This window comes from Ictalurus punctatus, chromosome 19, assembly GCF_001660625.3.
Source record: "Ictalurus punctatus breed USDA103 chromosome 19, Coco_2.0, whole genome shotgun sequence".
NCBI lineage: Eukaryota > Metazoa > Chordata > Actinopteri > Siluriformes > Ictaluridae > Ictalurus > Ictalurus punctatus.
The window spans coordinates 21,916,438-21,936,016 of NC_030434.2; the positions used below are offsets into that span (position 1 = coordinate 21,916,438).

Genomic DNA, 19,579 nt, shown 5'->3' on the forward strand with positions numbered 1-19,579 from the left:
GCACACCATCTCATTCTCTCACATGTAGAGGATACTATTGGGTACTTCATCTCAGGGAGACTATAGGGTACTTAATCTCATTATCTCGTATGTAGGGGAGACTATAGGGTACTTAATCTCATTATCTCGTATGTAGGGGAGACTATAGGGTACTTAATCTCATTATCTCGCACGTAGAGGAGACTATAGGGCACATCATCTTGTTTTCTTACATGTAGGGGAGACTATAGGGTACTTAATCTCATTATCTCGTATGTAGGGGAGATTATAGGGTACTTAATCTCATTATCTCGCATGCAGAGGAGACTATAGGGTACTTAATCTCATTATCTCGCATGTAGGGGAGACTATAGGGCACATCATCTTGTTTTCTTACATGTAGGGGAGACTATAGGGTACTTAATCTCATTATCTCGCATGTAGGGGAGACTATAGGGCACATCATCTTGTTTTCTTACATGTAGGGGAGACTATAGGGTACTTAATCTCATTATCTCGCATGTAGGGGAGACTATAGGGTACTTAATCTCATTATCTCGCACGTAGAGGAGACTATAGGGCACATCATCTTGTTTTCTTACATGTAGGGGAGACTATAGGGTACTTAATCTCATTATCTCGCATGTAGGGGAGACTATAGGGCACATCATCTTGTTTTCTTACATGTAGGGGAGACTATAGGGTACTTAATCTCATTATCTCGCATGTAGAGGAGACTATAGGGCACATCATCTTGTTTTCTTACATGTAGGGGAGACTATAGGTTACTTAATCTCATTATCTCCCATGTAGGGGAGACTATAGGGCACTTCATCATGTTGTGAAGCCTGTAAGACACGTCCTCTTATTCTCTCATGTGTAGGGAAGACTATAGGGTACTTCATCTCATTTTTTCATGTGTAGGGAAGACTACATCACTTCCCTACACATCTCATTTTCTCCAACTGAAGGGCACCCAGGCATCACGTTTTCTAGCATGTTTGATTGTATTTTTTTTTTTTCATTTGAAGGGCAGCCATTAGGGCATCATATTTTCTCCACTGTAACGGCACCCTACAGGGCAATTTATCACCCTTTATCTACTGCAGGCGCAACATAAAGGGGATCTTTTGGGGTTTCCAAACAATCAAAAGCACATGAAGAATGAAAGCATAAGCAGCGCTCTCTCTGCTCCGAAACGTGCCACACACCGAAAGGGGCAATTTGTGACACCTAAATGAATAAGAATGTGATATAAACTTCATAACGGATGTCTCAAAGCTTCCTGAAGATGATGATAGTAAAAGGAAACAAGTAACTTGCAAGTTACAGAGAAAAATAACAGTAACACACAAACAATCTAAGAAAGATGAAGTTACCCTACATGAAACCTCTAATAATTACCTTATGGCTTTAAATGAGTCTTTGAAAATCCTCCAGCATTGCTTTATTTACTGCTTATGAATGTGTTATGAATACCCAAAAGCTTGGAATCGCTCCACAGATGACCAGAATGCTCACCTGTGATATTGTCATGCACTAAGTTTGGCTCGGTGTGTGAAACATCGGGAGACGCAGTGGTTTGCTCCTCTCTCTCCTCATCCATGTGAGCGAGAGGAGACTCCTCCGTTACCTCGTCCTCTTTCAGAACACTCTCTCCTTCTGGATCTTTGGTGTTCATCACAAGACGGTACGCTTGCTCTATCCCTTGATCGAACAGAAGACATAAATGTCGTCACACTGTGTTTGTTAGAGGAGCCGGACATTGTTAGAACCTCATTCTCATTTCAGACTCTTTTAATGATAAAACACAGCGTCACATGTTTCATTTGTATTAATGGGATTTTTTTTTTTTCTCTTTTGAGGTCGTTTGTGAATGACTCCTGAAGCCGGTGAGTTCAGCAGTCTGTTCCACTGAGAACACTGTGGAACATAACAGATGGTGGAACCCATGGGGTCCTCATACTACAACAGCGGGAGATTCAGAGCACATAACTGTATAGAGAAAAGCACAAATACACACCAACGGGGCAAAAGCGTGCACATGACGAGCCACCCACACACCCACACGCTCGACCACTTTATTAGGTACATCTTTGCCATAGAAACGTTTGAGTGCAAATGTTTGCGTACCGTTACCGTTAGAAGAAAATGGCGATTTTCTTTCACCAACAAGACATAATGTAAAAACAGTTTGGGTGTTATGTTTGAACTTGGCATATGAGCTAATCACGCAGTTTATGTACTGTGCACACACAGCAGCATGCAAAGTGCATTTCTCTCTGTCATATACAGTACATTTGCACATACTGTATGGGAGGATTGTGCAAAAAGTGAGCATTCAGTACAGAAACTGGTAGAAAAATGAGAATTGTACTTGATTGCGTATTTAATTTGATGTATTAAACTTTAAGTGATTGGATGTGGCCATGTTTATATGTGATTTTGCCCACCTCCCAAAACCAGGTGTAAATTAGTGTCATGCGTGTTGCTCAGAGCGTTACAGTTGTCCTGTAAAATTGCGATTCTTATAAACAGTAGATTTAATTGTAGATATTCTTTATTTATGACAAAATGTGTACCATTTTAGGACTATTCAGTACAGCTGTATTTTAATACTGCTTATAACACAACGTTGTTGAATTCTCGAATCTGATTGGTCAGAAGGTGCCGATTCATTTTCTATAAAAGCAGCTCTGATAGCAGTGCAGCTGCAAATGACATGCTTCTTATTAATGCGCTCTTTTTGATATGTTATTGTTTCTATAGTAACAACTAACACAGGGAATTGTACAGCAGAAAGAAAGAAAGGGAGGGAACGACTGTTTATAGCTGCTATAATGTAAGTTAGGACGGGAACTAGCTTGTTTTGCGGACGTTCCACAACATTAAATGTAACCATTAATAAAGAAAAAAATATGTATCATTCTTTCTTCTCTTTCTTATTTTAATTGTAACACGTGAACAGTAACTCTGGTTGCACTCTGACAGCACAACCCAAGTGTTATATTCCTTATAAAATGATTCTCATTGACTCACCACACTTTTCCACTACTTCTTTGGTCACCAGGTCCTTCACCTCCTCTACCTATGAGATTAAGATTAATAGATAATAATACTCCAATAAAAATAAAATCCTTTACACATGTTACAGTCGTTATTGAAGACAGGGACCAAAACTCACGGTAAGCCCCGGATCGCCTTTCTCCCCTTTCCGTCCTTCCAGCCCCGTCTCACCCTTAACACAAATACAGATCATGATATACACGTGTTTCGCTGTGTACTCTAGACGTCTCGTCGTAGAACAGATGACAAGCTTATAGAAATCTTACATCCAAGCCTCTTTGTCCAGGAATTCCCGGGAGACCTCTCTGACAAGGCTTCCCTCTGCCTCTCCTTCCTCTTTCTCCCTGAGAAAAGTGATGAAACGTGACATTGAGCAGATTTAATGTTGAGATGCCTCTACTGCCTCTGCAAGCCTTCTTCCTTCCGCCTCAGACAAATACACCACTTCTCTTCACAGTACATGCCTCATGTGTTGCTTTTTAAAAAAAAAAAAAAAAAATTTTAAAGGGAGCAGAGCTAATTGTTATGCTGGCTGGGGGCGGAGCTCGTTTCTGGGCCAGAAAACTATAAATCAAGCATTTTAAATTTACTTGATTGTTGACACTTCTTTTCCAAAGAGGCTTACAGATGAGAAGAAAAGCCTGAACCAGTTCAACCACTTAAACAAACCAGGAACTATTAGAAACCGATTTTTCTTAGGTATCTTTAAAATAATATGGTTGTTATAGGTCTAGAAACACTTTGAAGCATTACATACAGCTCCTTTAACATACTTCAATCGATGATCTAAAACACAACCAAATTCAAGCACCGTCCAAGTTATCATTACATCCATGGTTATCTGACCATTTCGATACATACAATACAGTTGAATTGTGCAGTATCCTATCCTACGCGCATCAATACCTTAGGTCCAACTTCCCCTTTAGGTCCAACCGGACCAGGTCGGCCAGGAGCTCCGGTGGTTCCCGGTGCACCTGGAGATCCTTTAAAACCTGTGAATCCCGGAAAACCTGGAGGTCCCTGTAGAGGAGCACAGCACAGACATCTCATACATGACTCATAGGGTACTGATTTAAAGAAAAAGCATCAACGACAGTAAATAGAGTGAATAAAAATTAACATAATTCATGTAAAATGGGTAAAACTTCAATAAAACATTGGTGTAGTCTTAATCGGCCATATATATATATATATATATATATATATATATATATATATATATATATATATATATATATATATTATTGTTAATCAAGGATGCTTGAGCTAAAGCATCTAAAGCAGAGACGTACACATATCAGTATATCAGATTATTTGTTGTAATATTCTAACAAAAATGAAAATGAATGACACCAATACTAAATTTATGGGCAACAAGAGCAAAAAACAACTGCGTTTCTACCCAAAAGTGCAAAGTGCATTGCAAATAGATTAAATTAGCACCCTCGAAGCTTTTTTAATCGCTTGTGACTGACGACTGTGAGCGCAAATTAAATACGCACAACCTATTTGAAGACCAGTGTTTTATAAAACTTTATTATAATTAGAACTTATTGCACTCAAAAAATAAAATAAAATAAAAAACTTTGATAAAAACAGTATATACAATCAACTTACATAATTCTAAAGAACTTGGATAAAAACATTGCATCGACTTGTTTTTGAAGTAATAAAACGAAAAAATTGTTATTGATAAATATATTATATTAAAATATTTTTTTTATATATATATATATATATATAATCTTTTCACCTGCAACAAGTTGATGCAATTTTTCAGTGTGATACAATTTTAAAGCTGGATTCATAGTAGATATTTGTCACACGTACACACCTCTGCATTCACAGAGCCGGTGTTTTCTTTATTTTTCACTCATAAAGAACGCTTAAAAAAAAATTGGTATTCATACTGCATTTTTAGACCATCTTTAATCAGTGTTATACTTGAAGCACAATCATGCAAGTTTTGATGAGATCTTAGTAAATCAGGGCTTATGATTAGAGCAGATAAAACAAAGGAATCGGACCTTCTCTCCCCTTTTCCCTGGTTCACCATCAAGTCCATGTAGACCTCCATCACCTTTTTCTCCCTAAAAAATGACGACAAATAGCATAGTGCAGTGAGCATGCAGAGTTAGTGCTAATGATGCCTTTCTGTGATTCTGATTCTGACTCACTTTTCGTCCCGGGAGTCCGTTTAGTCCAGGAATGCCCGGTGCCCCAGGGTCTCCAATACTACCCTGTATTTAAAATTTAAATGGACATTCATCAATTATATATGGGTCTAATGACATGACTGAGTGAGAAGGGTGGTAAAACATTATAAAACATTGCAGTTCTGCAGTAACATGAAGTGTATCCGGTGATATATAGTAAATACCGGTTCCCCGTCTATTCCTGGGAGGCCTATTCTTCCTGGCATGCCTCGGAAACCCTAAAGATGCAAATAAAAATAAGGAAATTAAATAAATAAATATACATATATATGTACAATATAGAAATAATAAACCAAGTGGTTCAGGTTTGATCCTTACCTGTTCTCCGTTGTTACCTTTGTCTCCTTGTAATCCAAGCTCTCCTTTCTCTCCCTGTAAAAAATATATGTGTGTGTGTGTATATATATATATATAATTATAATTTTCAGCCCCAATAATCATCATCAAAGTCCATGACAGAGGTATAAACACAGACAGACTATCCATAATCACAGCATATGGAAAACAGGTGAGGGTCTTAACCAGGAAGAAATGATTTGGGAAAACATGAGAATAAAGAAAGATGGCTCAGGACTTAACTATGTAGAGACACAAGACTTCAGAACTACATGAAGAGACAAGTGGGCTTAATAAACGGATGGGAAATTAGTGGCACCTGTGTTCATTATCATGTTTGTTAGAACTCTACCAAATCTCATACATCATCTTTTTGAAAGTCAGGTTTATGGGACAGGACAACCTTGATTCATTTAAAATTATTCTTCTGTTGATTTTTCTATTGTTATCTTGCTGCAGGACAAACATTCATCCATTACATCCAACAGATTTACAATTTTCCATTCAAAGTGTGTGTGTGAAGGGGGGCAGGGGGCTGGGGGGGGTTGCAAACTTTTGCACTCAACCCTACTTCCTGATGTCTTTGCTGTACATCTAACTACAGATGTCATGTTAGTCACTGTTCCTATTAAACAATGAGCCAGTTCCTCATCTTTGTGACTGAAACTCATGCTCCAATAACGAACCCTCTTCCAAAAGTCATTTCGATCTTTTCCTCTTGTCATCTTCATCCAAAATCTAGGTCATTCCAAACTGCTCGCCATTTTTACACACTACAGAGCGTGGTTGATTGTTTATTGCTTAATTGGATTATGCAGAACATCTGTCTAGAAGCATCTGTACTCATTACATTTCTCCAATTATTTAATCATTCTTTCTGTTTATTTGTCACTAGAGACAAATCAGGGTTATTATGTGGAGTTAGGGAGCGTTAGGGAGCTAAGGGTTGAGAAGACCTCGCAGACTTTCCAAGTAAGAATTACAAATTGAGGGGTTGTTTTTTCACCTTTCCATAGTTGAAAGCCAGAAATTCAAGGTCACAAGCTTTAGTCTGAAGCATTTTTTTTTTTTGTAAATCCAAAGCATATTTTAGTTGATGCTTTGAATATTTTTTTGTCTAGAGACACTTAGGAAATGAAGCATTTCGACTCTAGACTAGTAAAGGTGAGACTGGTTTGCTGGTAGAGCAATAATGTGAGACCATTACTCAGAGAATTTAAAAGACCTCCTTTAGCAGCTGTTTCAAACACATCATATAAACAGTCAAAGATCGGACACTATTTTGAGTTTTTAGATCCATCTCGATTGGCTTAGGGTCGGGTGATTGGCACGCTGTTCCCAAAACAACAGCATTACTTTGTTCATCTCTAAACATCTCCTTCACAGCGTTGGTGTGTGTTTATGAAAAGTGAAAATCGACCATTGCTCGAAAGACGTCCTCAAACTTTGGATCAGAGGTCTACAGAACCCAAAGCATCTTGTCCTAAAATACACTGTGTGTAATTTTATATAAAGTATGTTTTATTATTATTATTATTATTATTATTATTATTATTACCTGTTCACCCTTTTGTCCTGGCACTCCCATGTCTCCCTTGTCACCTTTTTCACCCGGCAGTCCATTCTCTCCATGACGACCCTACGACGGTCCAATCGATTCACATAAAGCATAAAATTATGGAGACTGCTCCTTAATATGCATGAAATCTTGTTACTGTATCTTTAAAATAATCGTATATTATAATTTACTGCTTCTCCATTGGCGCCTGGTTCTCCTGCTTCTCCCTGTAAATAAGATGACAACAAAATTAAGTCTAGGTTAAATATTATGTCTTATAATTGACCAAATACTGTAGCAAATGACAAACAGCAAAAAGATTCATGCAAAAATGTAAACCAGTGTAAGTAAGTGCATGCTGTTTAGTCAACATTTAATGGCCGATTTGTTGAAAAAACAAAACAAAACAAAAAAAACACCTAAAAAGCTATTCGTATGTAAACAGCTTTGAATCTGACCTTTTGTCCTACAGGCCCTCGTGCTCCAAAGGGCCCCATACTTCCTTTGACCCCAGCTTCTCCCTTCAAACCCTGCATTATAGTTACACAGGTACAAATCATATTGGGAATTCATTAAAGCAAGTCATTAAGCGTACCACAGGGTGAAGCCAGTGGAAAGCAAACTTATGTGCTTCATAAACTCTGTATCTCCACGAATGTACTGTAAATGTGTGCTACATAATCTTATACATCTTTAATTGGTCTTAGTAATTCAGTCAGAAATGTTCAGTTCGCTCCGTGCTACTCAACGTGGGATTTACTCATGCAGGCATGCAGATAAAAACAAGACAAAAATAACTATAACAGTATCACCACATGAAATAATCAGAGAAATGGCCATCCAACAGGGCATCCAGCTGGTTTGATGCACCATGGACTAACGTTCATCTAAAGCACCCCACCTTCACCCCTGGAGGTCCATCCTCTCCTTTCTCCCCTTTATCGCCATCGAATCCTGGAGATCCTTGTTCACCCTTATATGGAGAAAAAGAATCATTTTTATACCACAGGAAGAAGGAAAGAAGAGAAGGAAGGGAAGAAAAAAACAACAACAACAACAACAACAACAAAAACTGCAGTCCAGGAGCTGCGTAATTCTCTGTTCTGATTGGTCAGAAGCTGCTGATTAACCTTCTATAACAGCAGCTCTGACAGTAGTGCAGCTGCAAATCACAGGTTCATATTAATGCGCTCGTCCTAATATGTTATCGTTGCCATAGTAACAGATCAGGGACCTGTATGGCGGAAGCTCAACATGATTTAAACTGAATAAAAAACAGAAGGAAAAAAAAATCATGATGTTATTTAACAATGAGAAATGTATAATCATTGTTTTGGTGAAGTTTTCTGCGAGGAGATATTTCTTCTATTTCTTTAACAGTCATGGAAGGAGTCTCCAGTGTCAGCGCTCGGTAATAGTCGGAGGTAAAGCTGTACAGGTGAGTTCTCTCTGTGGTTTCTCAGTAACATCTTTTCACTTTTTATCTTTATATATATATATATATATATATATATATATATATATATATATATATATATATATATATATATATAAAGAGATGAAGAAGTGAGTTAGATAAAATGTCTCAGAGATAAAATGCCACAACATTTAATGACACTATAAAGGGGTAAGAAGTATTCTTTATCATTTAAGGGCATTCTTTAACAATTAAAACAATTGTGATTGCTTTTAAAAAATGGCTGTGTTCAACTTTCGGGCAGTGACAGTAAATCTGCTTTGTGTCTGGCCGCATCACACCACCCCATCGGTGATTATTTTCTTAGAACACCACCTCCCCACAAAGGACAGATTTCCACCAATTTTCATACCGCCGCTCCTTTTATGCCTTTATATCCACGAGGCCCAGGCATAGACAGAAGACTCCCCTGTGCACAAAAAAGAGAAGGACGAAAAAAACCCTGCAGTCCAGGTAGTACGTGATCATCATTATGTGATTTTCAGGAACATAGCTAGGTCTTACTTTCTCGCCTCGGTTGCCTGGTAGACCTTTATCACCCTGTTAAAGAGAGATTTTAAATAACTATTGTTGAAGATTAGCACATTGTCAATATACAATAAAGTGAAAGGATTTGTATAGAAATACAGACCAAGAAATTGGTTGTTTAATTCATACCAACAAAACACTGAGGGCCGTATTCAGAGTTGGGGAGTTAAGATCAAAAGTTACCTTGATATTTGAGTGAGGAAAGTTATGTGTGTTCAAAGTTGGGCTAGGCAGCTGCTCAGTTACGACTCAGGTCAGGTTTAGATCAGATCTACAGACCAAGGGGAGTCATGGCAAAACCTTTGATCATTTTTATAAACCCCATTTTCTCCCAGTTTGGTCATTGTTAATTTCCACACTCAAGCCTACCACTGACAGCCATTTTGAGCACTGAGAGGCATTTTGAGCAGAACAGCATGTCTAAAGCACCTTGCCACATCAATACGTTATGAACGTCAAAGCATCCGACAAGCCCTTAATCAACTCCTCAGACTGAAGGAAGAGAAAAAAGATTTCCTTCGAAGATTAACTTTGTGATTTGTCACATTAAAAGTCATCTCACCTTTTCTCCTTTTATTCCTGTGAAGCCTTTAGGACCCTAGGATAATGAAAACATCCATAAGATCTTGTGTTGGAATTAATTTTCTATATATTTAAAATAAGATTTAGAACTTAAGGATTCATAAACAAAAGCACAAGTATTCATAAATGCCTTAATTACAGACATCGAAGTTCACAAATGAATGCACTACATCACATCTGATGTTATTTTACCATGAGTCCCGGTGGCCCTCTGACCCCCACAGTGCCCTTGGCGCCCTACAATTTAAAAGAAAAAAAATTCTTAACAATAATGAATTAAAATGCACATGAAAATAGTACAAAACTTTCTGTGCTACAGAACTCTATAACACTGTTCATATGAATCTCTTTTTCCCATCCCATCCCACATTACCCTGCGGCCTGGAAGTCCAGCCACGCCCCTGTCGCCTGGCTCCCCCGGGATGCTGTCACCCTGGTAACAGATAACAGATGGCCGATTTTCTCAAGAAGTGACCTTTTAATACAAGAACATCTCACAGCCTACATTCCACTTCAGTGGACAGTAAGGAGGAGGAGGGTGAAGGAGGCAAAGAAGACCCCAAAGATCACAGTTTCAGAATTTTCTTTAATTCTTGGACTTGTCAAGTTTAAAAATCAACTATCAGACACCATGCCCATAACAACAAGGTGTATGGAAGTGTTACATGAAAGAAGCTTTTACAGAGTACAACCCACAGGCTTGGAGATCACTGTCGAGGATCTTAGACACGTCTCCTTCTTACGTTTGGGCGTGTTTAATGCCATCTTCAGTTCAGACCATTGGTGGTTCAAATCAGGATACTGAAAAGGCAGTGTAAATGGCAAAACAGTGGTCGATTGTTGATTTGCTTGCATGTTTGGAGATTCATACGTGACAAAGTCTTAACATCCTTACAGAAGAAACCTGGTGTTTGGCTAAAACTTAGCAGAATTCATGGCATCATTAATCTTTAGACCACCATTTGCAAAAAAAGAAAAATAGCCCAGAACCTTACTGAGACAACTGAATCACGTGCTGGGGTCTGTATACAAGGAAAAGCCCTAAATCCAACTCTAAAATATACATGAATCATTGATGCTCTTGGGCTGTTTTGCATCTGGTGGTCCAGGAGCTCTTGTAAAGATCGATGACATAATGATTTTTGTGGTCTGAACTGAAGACGGCAGTACACGAGCACAAACCCAAGATCTAGGATCCTCTAGCTTGATATACTTTATAAGAGGATAGTAATTGCAGCTATTCTTGCTTATTTTCATGAAGGGTGCCGATATTTTTTTTGCTGTTCACTGTACAAATGGCTGAAATAAACCTTTTACCTTGTCGCCTTTCACTCCTGGTGGACCTGGAATCCCCTGTAAAAAGTAAAAAAGCAGACTGCAATGTGAATATATTCCATGACCTTTCCTAAAGTAAACTAGAGATGTTTATGTTGCTATACTTGTCTTCCTGGAGGTCCGGGAGCACCAGGAGAGCCAGGTGATCCATTTTTTCCTCGTCTTCCTCTGTCGCCCTAAACGTGATAAAATATATCTCTTTAACATATTCAGTTATTTAATCTAAGGCACATTATTCAGAGACTTTGGTCAATTATTTGGTAGCTACAGTGAAATAAATAGAAATGTGTAGCTACAAGTGAAGAGGACTCTTACCTCTTTGCCAGGCTCTCCGGGGTCTCCTGGCTCACCTCTTTGACCCAGTGTTCCTGGTATCCCAGGGTTGCCCAGGATGCCCTGGATGCCCTGTGCACCTGGAGGTCCTGGTTCTCCAGGCTCACCCTGGAGTAACATCATGCAACAGAGACCAGATTAAACACAGCAGTACTCTCAGAAAACAAAACAAACAAACAAACAAACAAAGAAAAACCCCCTGCACCATTGCTTGTCACTGGGGTGGTACTCTCAAGGATACAACTTTGGGAAACACACCTGTTCAAAGTGGGTTAAAGTGGATCTGTTATGTCAGAAAACGTGCAGGACAGTGAATTCTCAATGCAGGACCAGGGTTGGGAACCTCTGGACTAGACCTTAATTCAAGGAGTTTCGAAGACCAAAGAGTTTAATGCTGCCCATACTGATGATGCACGCAATCAAACTGATGGTAGATTGTAGATTTTCTCCTCTTTCAATCTGCGATGGGTTTTATTAAAGGTTCATGCATTTGGCCTGAAATGTTCCCATTCCAGGCTCCACTTCTCCGGCTACAGTAAACTTTTCCTTCAATGGAAGAAGTCTTTATCTGTCAAATATACATTACAGCACAGTGAAATTCTTTCTTTGCATATCCCTGCTTGGTAGGAAACTGGTGTCAGAATGCACAGTCAGCCATTGGGCCATGCTCAAGGTCCCAACAGTGGCAGCATGACAGTGCTAGGGCTGGAAGCCTCAACCTACTGATCAGTAACCAAGAGCCTTAAACCACTGAGCCACCACTGCCCATGAACATCTCAAACATTTGGAAAATTTGCAAAGGTCAACAATAGCTGGAGTACAAAGGCTGAGCCTCGCCTTGGGCAAACCACCTTCTTGATCATGGCTTCACCTCTGCCAGGAACCTATTCAACCACCTGGGCTTGCGTGCCCAAGGTCAAAACGTTTCTCTGTCTCTATAGTACCTGCATTTACCAAAAATAAGCTCACTTATAGAGGCCCTCTTCAAGGTAGGAGCTCAAGGCTTGAACATAAAGGAATTTGTTTTTAATTAATTTTAAAAACAATATTATTCTACACTAGTCCTAAAGACAAGTCCGGTCTCATGATGCTTTCTGTATTGAATTGGACTTGACTGGGACTTACTGGCGTTTGGATTTGTCTTGGTCTTGAGCATTTGTTTCTCAAAATATGGACTTGGTCTTGAACAAAAAAAAATGATGTATGCGTTGTCTTTTCTTTTTATATGCACAAAGTCTGAAAGAAGTAATTCCTTCTTCTAGAACAAAGCCTAAACATTGGTGCAATGCACGAATGAAGCAAATACTTGGCATCTAAAAAGATTTGATGGTTTTTGGTCTCAATCTTGACTTGCCTTCAACCCTTGTCTTGGAATTGACAGTGGTGTGCTTCACAACAGTCCTATTCTACACGGTTCAGCTCATCATCAGAGCCTTATTATAAGTTAGATGTCATTTTTAGTGAGTATGGACATTTCCAGTTCACTATACTAACTTTCCCAGGTGAAGAATAAATAACGTGCTGAAGTGATAAAACTTATATTATTGAGGGTAACAACCCAGTGACAAGAAAGGCTACATTACCTTTTGGCCAGGTGGACCAGCTTGACCAACAGGACCACGGTGTCCTATTCCAGGCTCGCCCTTAAGAACACATCAACATTTCAATCAAAGATCTGAAACATTTGACTCAATAGAACTTGAGAAGCTGTTTTCTATTATCAGGTTTAAAATAAAGTCACCTTTTGTCCTTTTTCCCCAATCTCACCCTGTACAAAAACAAAAGGCAACAGAGACACATTATTACTAGCTGCTTCTTATATACAAATAACACTTTCTTCTTCTTCTTCTTTTTCTTCTTCTTCTTCTTCTTCTTATTTAATTACTACTGCTAGTATAAGTATAATGTACAACAGTAAATTTAAACGGAAATATATGAAGTTATCATAGCAAGGAAAGTAAACCATCTGAGTTTAAGATGTTAATTAGAAGGAAAGCAGACAGAAACTGCCAGGGCCATATCTCCCTGCAGTTCTCACCTGGTTTCCCATTGAACCAGGCCAGTACCAGGATGGGAGACCTCCTGGGGGAAAACTAAGACTGTTGCTGGAAGTGGTATTAGTGAGGCCAGCAGGGGGTGCTCACCCCCCTGTGGTCCATGTGGAGCCTAATGCCCCAGTATAGTGACGGGGATACTATACTGTAAAAACAGCACCGTCTTTCACATTACTTCTCGTGAAAGAATAGGAGTATAACCACGGTGTCCTGGCGAAATTCCCCCATCGGCCCTTCTCTATCATGGCCCCTTAATAACCACCATCTTTGAATTGGCTACATCACGCTCTCCTCTCCACTAATAGTTGGTATGTGGTGGGGTTCTAAAGCACTATGGCTGCCGTCGCATCATCCAGGAGGATGCTACACACTAGTGGTGGTTGGTCCCCCCAATACTATGTAACGCGTCTAGAAATCATTCAGAGATATTCAGATTTGAATGTCTAGAAAAGCGCTACATAAATGTAACAAAAAAAAGTTTTTCAAGAACTTTGTTTGCTATCAGCAATGGAAAATGAGAGAGTGAGGGAATTATAAATATTCAGATTAAACGTTCCCCGTCGTGATAAAATAAAAATAGCACTCTGAGGACATCAAAGCTAATGGAGTGAGGCTGCTGTTCTGCCCGCCCAGTCTGATTGACAGTAATAATTTCCCAACATGGCAAACAGGGGGTGGATGATGTCACACGTGTGGGTGGGATTGAACTAAATAAGGAAACAAGAAACATATTACTATGAGATATGAGTGAAGGGGAGATTCGTAATCACCTTGGGTCCTGGTAGACCATTTTCACCTGGAGGTCCCTTAAGAAGAAAATAATGATTCACATTAAATATCGATACTGTATAACAATATACTGTAAATGGTTTATGGTCATGTAATGAGTTTCATTTATTTTATGAATGTATTTTGGTGTAGTGCTCATCACATGATCAGTGTGATGAATGTCCTACCTTCAGAAGTTCATACTGAGAGATATGGGCCCTCATGTCTTCCTCTCTGTCCACCTCCCCCATCCTCTCCCTCTCCATCATCTCCCACTCCATCCTCTGTCTCTCCACTACATCCTTTCGCTCCATCTCTCTCTCCCTCTTCCGCTCTCTCGCCGCGGCTGCCTCCCTTTCCGACTCCTCCTCTCTCTCACGTTCTAGCTCCATCCTCTCTCTCTCCATCTCCATCCTGTCTCTCTCTCTCGCTTCATCCCAGTCCCAGTCCTCATTCTCATTCTCACTGCTCCTCTCCTCGTCTCTTTCTCCTGAGCTCTGCTCACGCTCTGGTTCGGCCCATATCCTTCGTTCCTCTTCATCCTCCACGTCCCACTCCGTCACCTCTCGCTCTCTTTCAGCCTGCCTCTCCACTTCTCTTTCTGCTTTAACTTCAAGATCTGTTTCTTTGTATATTTCAGCCTCAGTTTCTGGCTCCTTGTATTTCGGCTTCTTTTTCTACAATGAGAATGAAGAAAATGGTAACAATCACACAGGGTGATAAAATCCTTGTTTATTTATTCATCAGGAGGAAACAAACACCCTTACCTTTTGTTTCTTTTTCTTTCTTGCACTATTTGAGGGCTGCAAAAAAGGAAATGTGAGGAGGAAGAGGTTTATAATAAACTACACGTTGCTTTTTATATAACTATGTTTTATTTTATATCGTGAGCTATGAGTCATCGGATAGCGTCACCAAAACACAGGCTGTATTACCTCATAATCAGGTGAGGGGGCGCTCCTCTTCACTTTAGGCATCGCTCCATGTGCATCAGAACTGGAAAGGACCCCCTGAAAACATTCACACAATGACAAACTCTCTTCACCAGACCACCGTATATCCTGCTTGAGCCTTTTAATCTTAGCTACAATGAATTTTTGTAAAATCTCTGTTAAATTAAAAACCTACATAAACCCTTCATGATGATCAATATCAGCCAATATACTGTTGAACACTAGAATCTGATTGGTCAGAAGGTGTTGATTAATTTTCTATAACGGCAGCTCTCACAATATGTTTATATTAATGCGCTCTGTCTAATATGTTATCGTTTCTATAGTAACGAGAAATGAGTACATTATCATTGGTGTGGTAGTTTTCTGTAAGGAGATTTATGGGCGGAGTCTCCAGCGTCACCTCTTTGTAACATTCGGTACGCTTTCCTCCACATGGAAAGTCTTCAGCACAGGGGAAGTTACACTTTGCGTTTGGTTTCTCAGTAACACGACAATCTGCATGTTTTGCCTTATTAACTTCAAGAGAGAAAAAAGAAAGGCTGGCGAGGGGATGAGTAGCTATAATGTAAACGATTACAGGAACTAACTAGTTTCACAGACGTAAAAAAAAATATTTTGATGGTATTCATATAAATCTCATTAGAACAGAATTTGAAACTTACTTAAAGACAACATGAAACAGGAATTCAAAAGCATTTTACTTCCACAACCAGTGAAAAGAGAATATTTGGGTGGGCGGGACCTGTCCATGGTTTTGTCGATCGGAATTTGATAACTTAACTGATTAATGTAATTTCCACTGAAACAGGAAGTCAGGGTGGGACATATCTAGTGGCTCCTCCCCCTTTTTAAACAGCCAATAGCAGATAGCTTACCTCATAGCCTGGGCTAAGCCGTACTCGACAGTCAGTACCAAGGATTTTTCTAATGTTGGGGGCGGGACCGATCAGATTCCAGAGAGCATTTGATTGGACAGAAAATCTGATGAGAAGCTGAAGTGCAGAATGATGTCATCGAAATTGTTGATTCATATCGGTGGTATGTTTGAATGCGTACATTATTCAAATATGAATTTTGGCATTGTTTTGGAGCACACGAGCTTATAGATAGCCTTAAGGCTAACATATTCATACTAAAATCCTCAATACTTCCATTTTGATTTCATGGGATCTTTAAGCTACAGTTAATTGTGGAGGATTACGTGCCTCCAGCAACACCTCCGGCACTCTCATTAGAGAAACACACATGTACTGTAATATTTATACAAAAATAACGCGTTTCGCATCTGGTTGCATCACATCATTCTAGTGTGGGGGAAAAAAGCTGTTCAATGAGTGTGTTTCCTCATACTTTTCATTAACAATATTAACAATAGCTGGCTCCTGAGATTCCTTCCATAAAATGTCACAGCGATGATTTTTCTTTGTTAAACACCACATACTTTTTTAATCTGTTAAGATAATGTGATAAATGTATAGGAAACAGCGAGGAACTTGGTGTGTATGGGGAAATGTAAGAAAAGTTCCTCCCTGCGTGAAACTCCTCATGATGATACCAAGAGTGAACCAATCATCATCAATAACAACGTAACGCCTTTAAAATATAATATAGTTTTTCGTTTTAATAGAGCTAACGTTTTAGGCGTTCGCTACATAATTCTATATGTGTTCATGTCTTCATTATTACTCCCAACTAGTAGAAAAGTACCACCCTGCAGTTCTCACCTGCTTTCCCACTGATGCTAAGCAGGGTTGAGTCTGGTCAGTACCAGGATGAGAGACCTCCTGGGGAAAACTAAGGTTGCTCCTGGAAGTGGTATTAGTGAAGCCAGCAGGGGGCGCTCACCCTGTGGTCTGTGTGGGGGTTTATGTCCCAGTATAGTGATGGGACACTATGCTGTAAAAACAGCACTGTCTTTCGGATGTGATGTTAAACCTCTGTTATTAAAAATCCCAGGACACTTATGGTAAAACAGTAGACGGCGGTGTCCTGGCGAAATTCCCCCATTGGCCCCTATCATGGCCCCCTAATAATCCCCATCCCTGAATTGGCTACATCACTCTCTCCTCTACACTAATAGCTGGTGTGTGGTGGGTGTTCTGGTGCACTATGGCTCCTGTCACATCATCCAGGGGGTTGATGGACCCCCCCCCCCCCCCCCCAATATATAAAGCACTATATAAATCTGAGGAATAATTATAACTTCAAATAGTTTATATAATTTGCCACATGCAGCTGCGTACACAAACACCACTGGATTACTTTCATAATTTACATTGATCCTCCTTATCAAACACAGAAAGACTCAATAATAATAATAAACACCAATCATTTCATCTCAAGCCGTTTTGCATCATTCTCCATCTCCTTCTCTTCAAATCCCACTGTAGGAGTAGGACATGCTCTGGGTGGCTAGGGCCCGGGGAATTGCTCCTTTTCCCACGAGGGTGAAATTTGATTTAGTTTACCCCTACATGTTAATTAATACATTAACTAACAAACATGTACTTCATGAGGTCGTTATTCACGCACGAATTCACAAGACACACTTCATATTTAAAGGTTAGCTCTTCATTAGGGTCATGATTAGTACATGCCTTAAATCATCATTAGTTCATTTTTAAGTAAGTATTAATAGGTATTAATAGTGTTAACAGGTATTAGTGCATGATTATACCATGTATTGTGATTGTAAAGTGTTACCGTAGTTTCTAATTGTTAAAAAAAAAAAAAAAAGGTTAGTAGAGGATTAGAAACACACACGACAAATAAATAAATAAATAAATAAATAAATAAATAAAGACACCAAGACGGGTTTAGGAAAACTGAACAAATTTACTGACACACATGCATGAAGAGAATAAACAAAAAAAGCAAATGAATTGAATTTCACCAGTGAAAACATCCATAAAAAGGAATACACTTCCATATTTTTTTTTTTTTTTAGCGTAACTAAAGAAAACAACAACACAGTGAACAGATTCCAACAAACCTTTTTCCCCCCTAATGTATTTTCAGTAAATAAACCAGTGAGGAAAATGAAATGTCGTCAAAAATGTCACCACTGAAGCCGATATGAATTTTTCACAACTCTTACAATGAAGTGATAATGAAAGTGCGGCATTTGTGTCAGTAAATAAATTATAATGCACAACACTAATAGCAAAAATGGTCAAACTAGAGCTGGTTTGTTTTCAGATTCTTTTCGACTGTACATATAAATCTCAATTTTATTTAAAAAAAAAACAAAAAAAAAACTCCACTCTGGACGTGAAGGACGTGGACGTGCACGACATCATCACTGTGCGATGAATTCTGGCCCCGTCAGATCTTCCCCTGCTTTAACGCTTCCCAGTTTTTTACAGACACACACACACACACACACACACACACACACACTGTCCCTCTAACAGTTTAGGTGATCTCCTGCGTTAAAAATCCAAAGAGAGAACCGATTAAATGAAGCTAAGCCAGCTGTGGAGCTGATGTGTAGCTGATGTGTAGCTGCATTCTGCGTGCCATAGCCATGAACTGATTTGCCATGTGCCAAATGCATGCTGGGAAGTTCCACTCATACCACTTTACAAACGGTTTTATATTATCTTTATTATGATGCATCTAGGACTAGTGTTTTCCTTTTTATGTTTGTTTTATGCTGTGTTAATGTTCACACTGGTGAAATTCTCAGAGGTTTAAAGCAAGACAGGCGAGATATATATAAATAATATATATATATATATATATATATATATATATATATATATATATATATATATATATATATATATATAAAGTATGCATATATCTGCATACTTTTGGGAGTTAATGTGGATTAATGTGTTTCGACTGAAACTCTAATTGCTGAGTGAGATTTTGTTATAGGGTGACATATAATTTTTACCAAGCAAGCAACAAAAATGAAAAATGAGACGAATGCCGTTCCAAAGACAAGATATTAGTTCATGCCACATGCTAAAGCCTCATGCCTCGTCAGCCAAATCAGATACAGCACCGTTTCCTGAACTAATGCAGTCTATAGAAAGCCTACGTACTCCTTAAACACTATTACCTTATGATGCATTATTTTTTTTTCCTACCACCGCAGGTCTCTTTTCTGCTGAAAAGCCCAGATAAGCAAACGCTCTCCTGGCTTTCACAGAGTTCCTGAAAGAACCCTGTCAAGGGCGTCCATATGTAGTGACAGAACCAAGACCAGGACAGATCATTTTCACTACGGACAATTTGGAAATGCCGATCATCCTACAACACGTGTCTTTGGACTGGTGGAGGAAACCGGATTACCCGGAGGAACCCTCGGAGCACGGAGAGAAGATGCAAGCTCTGTGCACACAAGGCGGAGGTGGGATTTCCACCCAACGCTGGAGCTG

General features: G+C 39.2%; 1 protein-coding gene across 12 annotated transcripts in view; it reads right to left on the reverse strand.

Annotated features, from left to right (window-relative positions):
• col7a1l (collagen type VII alpha 1-like) overlaps positions 1-19,579 on the reverse strand; it is a 120,284-nt gene that overhangs the window by 3,608 nt on the left and 97,097 nt on the right. For 11 of the 12 annotated variants that reach the window (XM_017494700.3, XM_047162108.2, XM_017494699.3 and 8 more), the window contains 27 exons: positions 15,171-15,245; positions 15,003-15,038; positions 14,424-14,912; positions 14,238-14,273; positions 13,155-13,181; positions 12,997-13,056; positions 11,396-11,521; positions 11,185-11,256; positions 11,063-11,098; positions 10,119-10,178; positions 9,938-9,982; positions 9,726-9,761; positions 9,140-9,175; positions 8,988-9,044; positions 8,060-8,131; positions 7,617-7,688; positions 7,350-7,385; positions 7,159-7,239; positions 5,583-5,636; positions 5,429-5,482; positions 5,226-5,288; positions 5,076-5,138; positions 3,952-4,068; positions 3,312-3,389; positions 3,164-3,217; positions 3,019-3,067; positions 1,501-1,686 (listed from right to left, as the gene is read on the reverse strand). In XM_017494700.3, coding sequence (XP_017350189.1) covers positions 1,501-1,686; positions 3,019-3,067; positions 3,164-3,217; positions 3,312-3,389; positions 3,952-4,068; positions 5,076-5,138; positions 5,226-5,288; positions 5,429-5,482; positions 5,583-5,636; positions 7,159-7,239; positions 7,350-7,385; positions 7,617-7,688; positions 8,060-8,131; positions 8,988-9,044; positions 9,140-9,175; positions 9,726-9,761; positions 9,938-9,982; positions 10,119-10,178; positions 11,063-11,098; positions 11,185-11,256; positions 11,396-11,521; positions 12,997-13,056; positions 13,155-13,181; positions 14,238-14,273; positions 14,424-14,912; positions 15,003-15,038; positions 15,171-15,245 — 2,170 coding nt within the window. Of the gene's footprint in view, positions 1-1,500; positions 1,687-3,018; positions 3,068-3,163; positions 3,218-3,311; positions 3,390-3,951; positions 4,069-5,075; positions 5,139-5,225; positions 5,289-5,428; positions 5,483-5,582; positions 5,637-7,158; positions 7,240-7,349; positions 7,386-7,616; positions 7,689-8,059; positions 8,132-8,726; positions 9,045-9,139; positions 9,176-9,725; positions 9,762-9,937; positions 9,983-10,118; positions 10,179-11,062; positions 11,099-11,184; positions 11,257-11,395; positions 11,522-12,996; positions 13,057-13,154; positions 13,182-14,237; positions 14,274-14,423; positions 14,913-15,002; positions 15,039-15,170; positions 15,246-19,579 lie in introns of those variants that run through there. The other variant, XM_053688168.1, reaches the window with a different exon arrangement.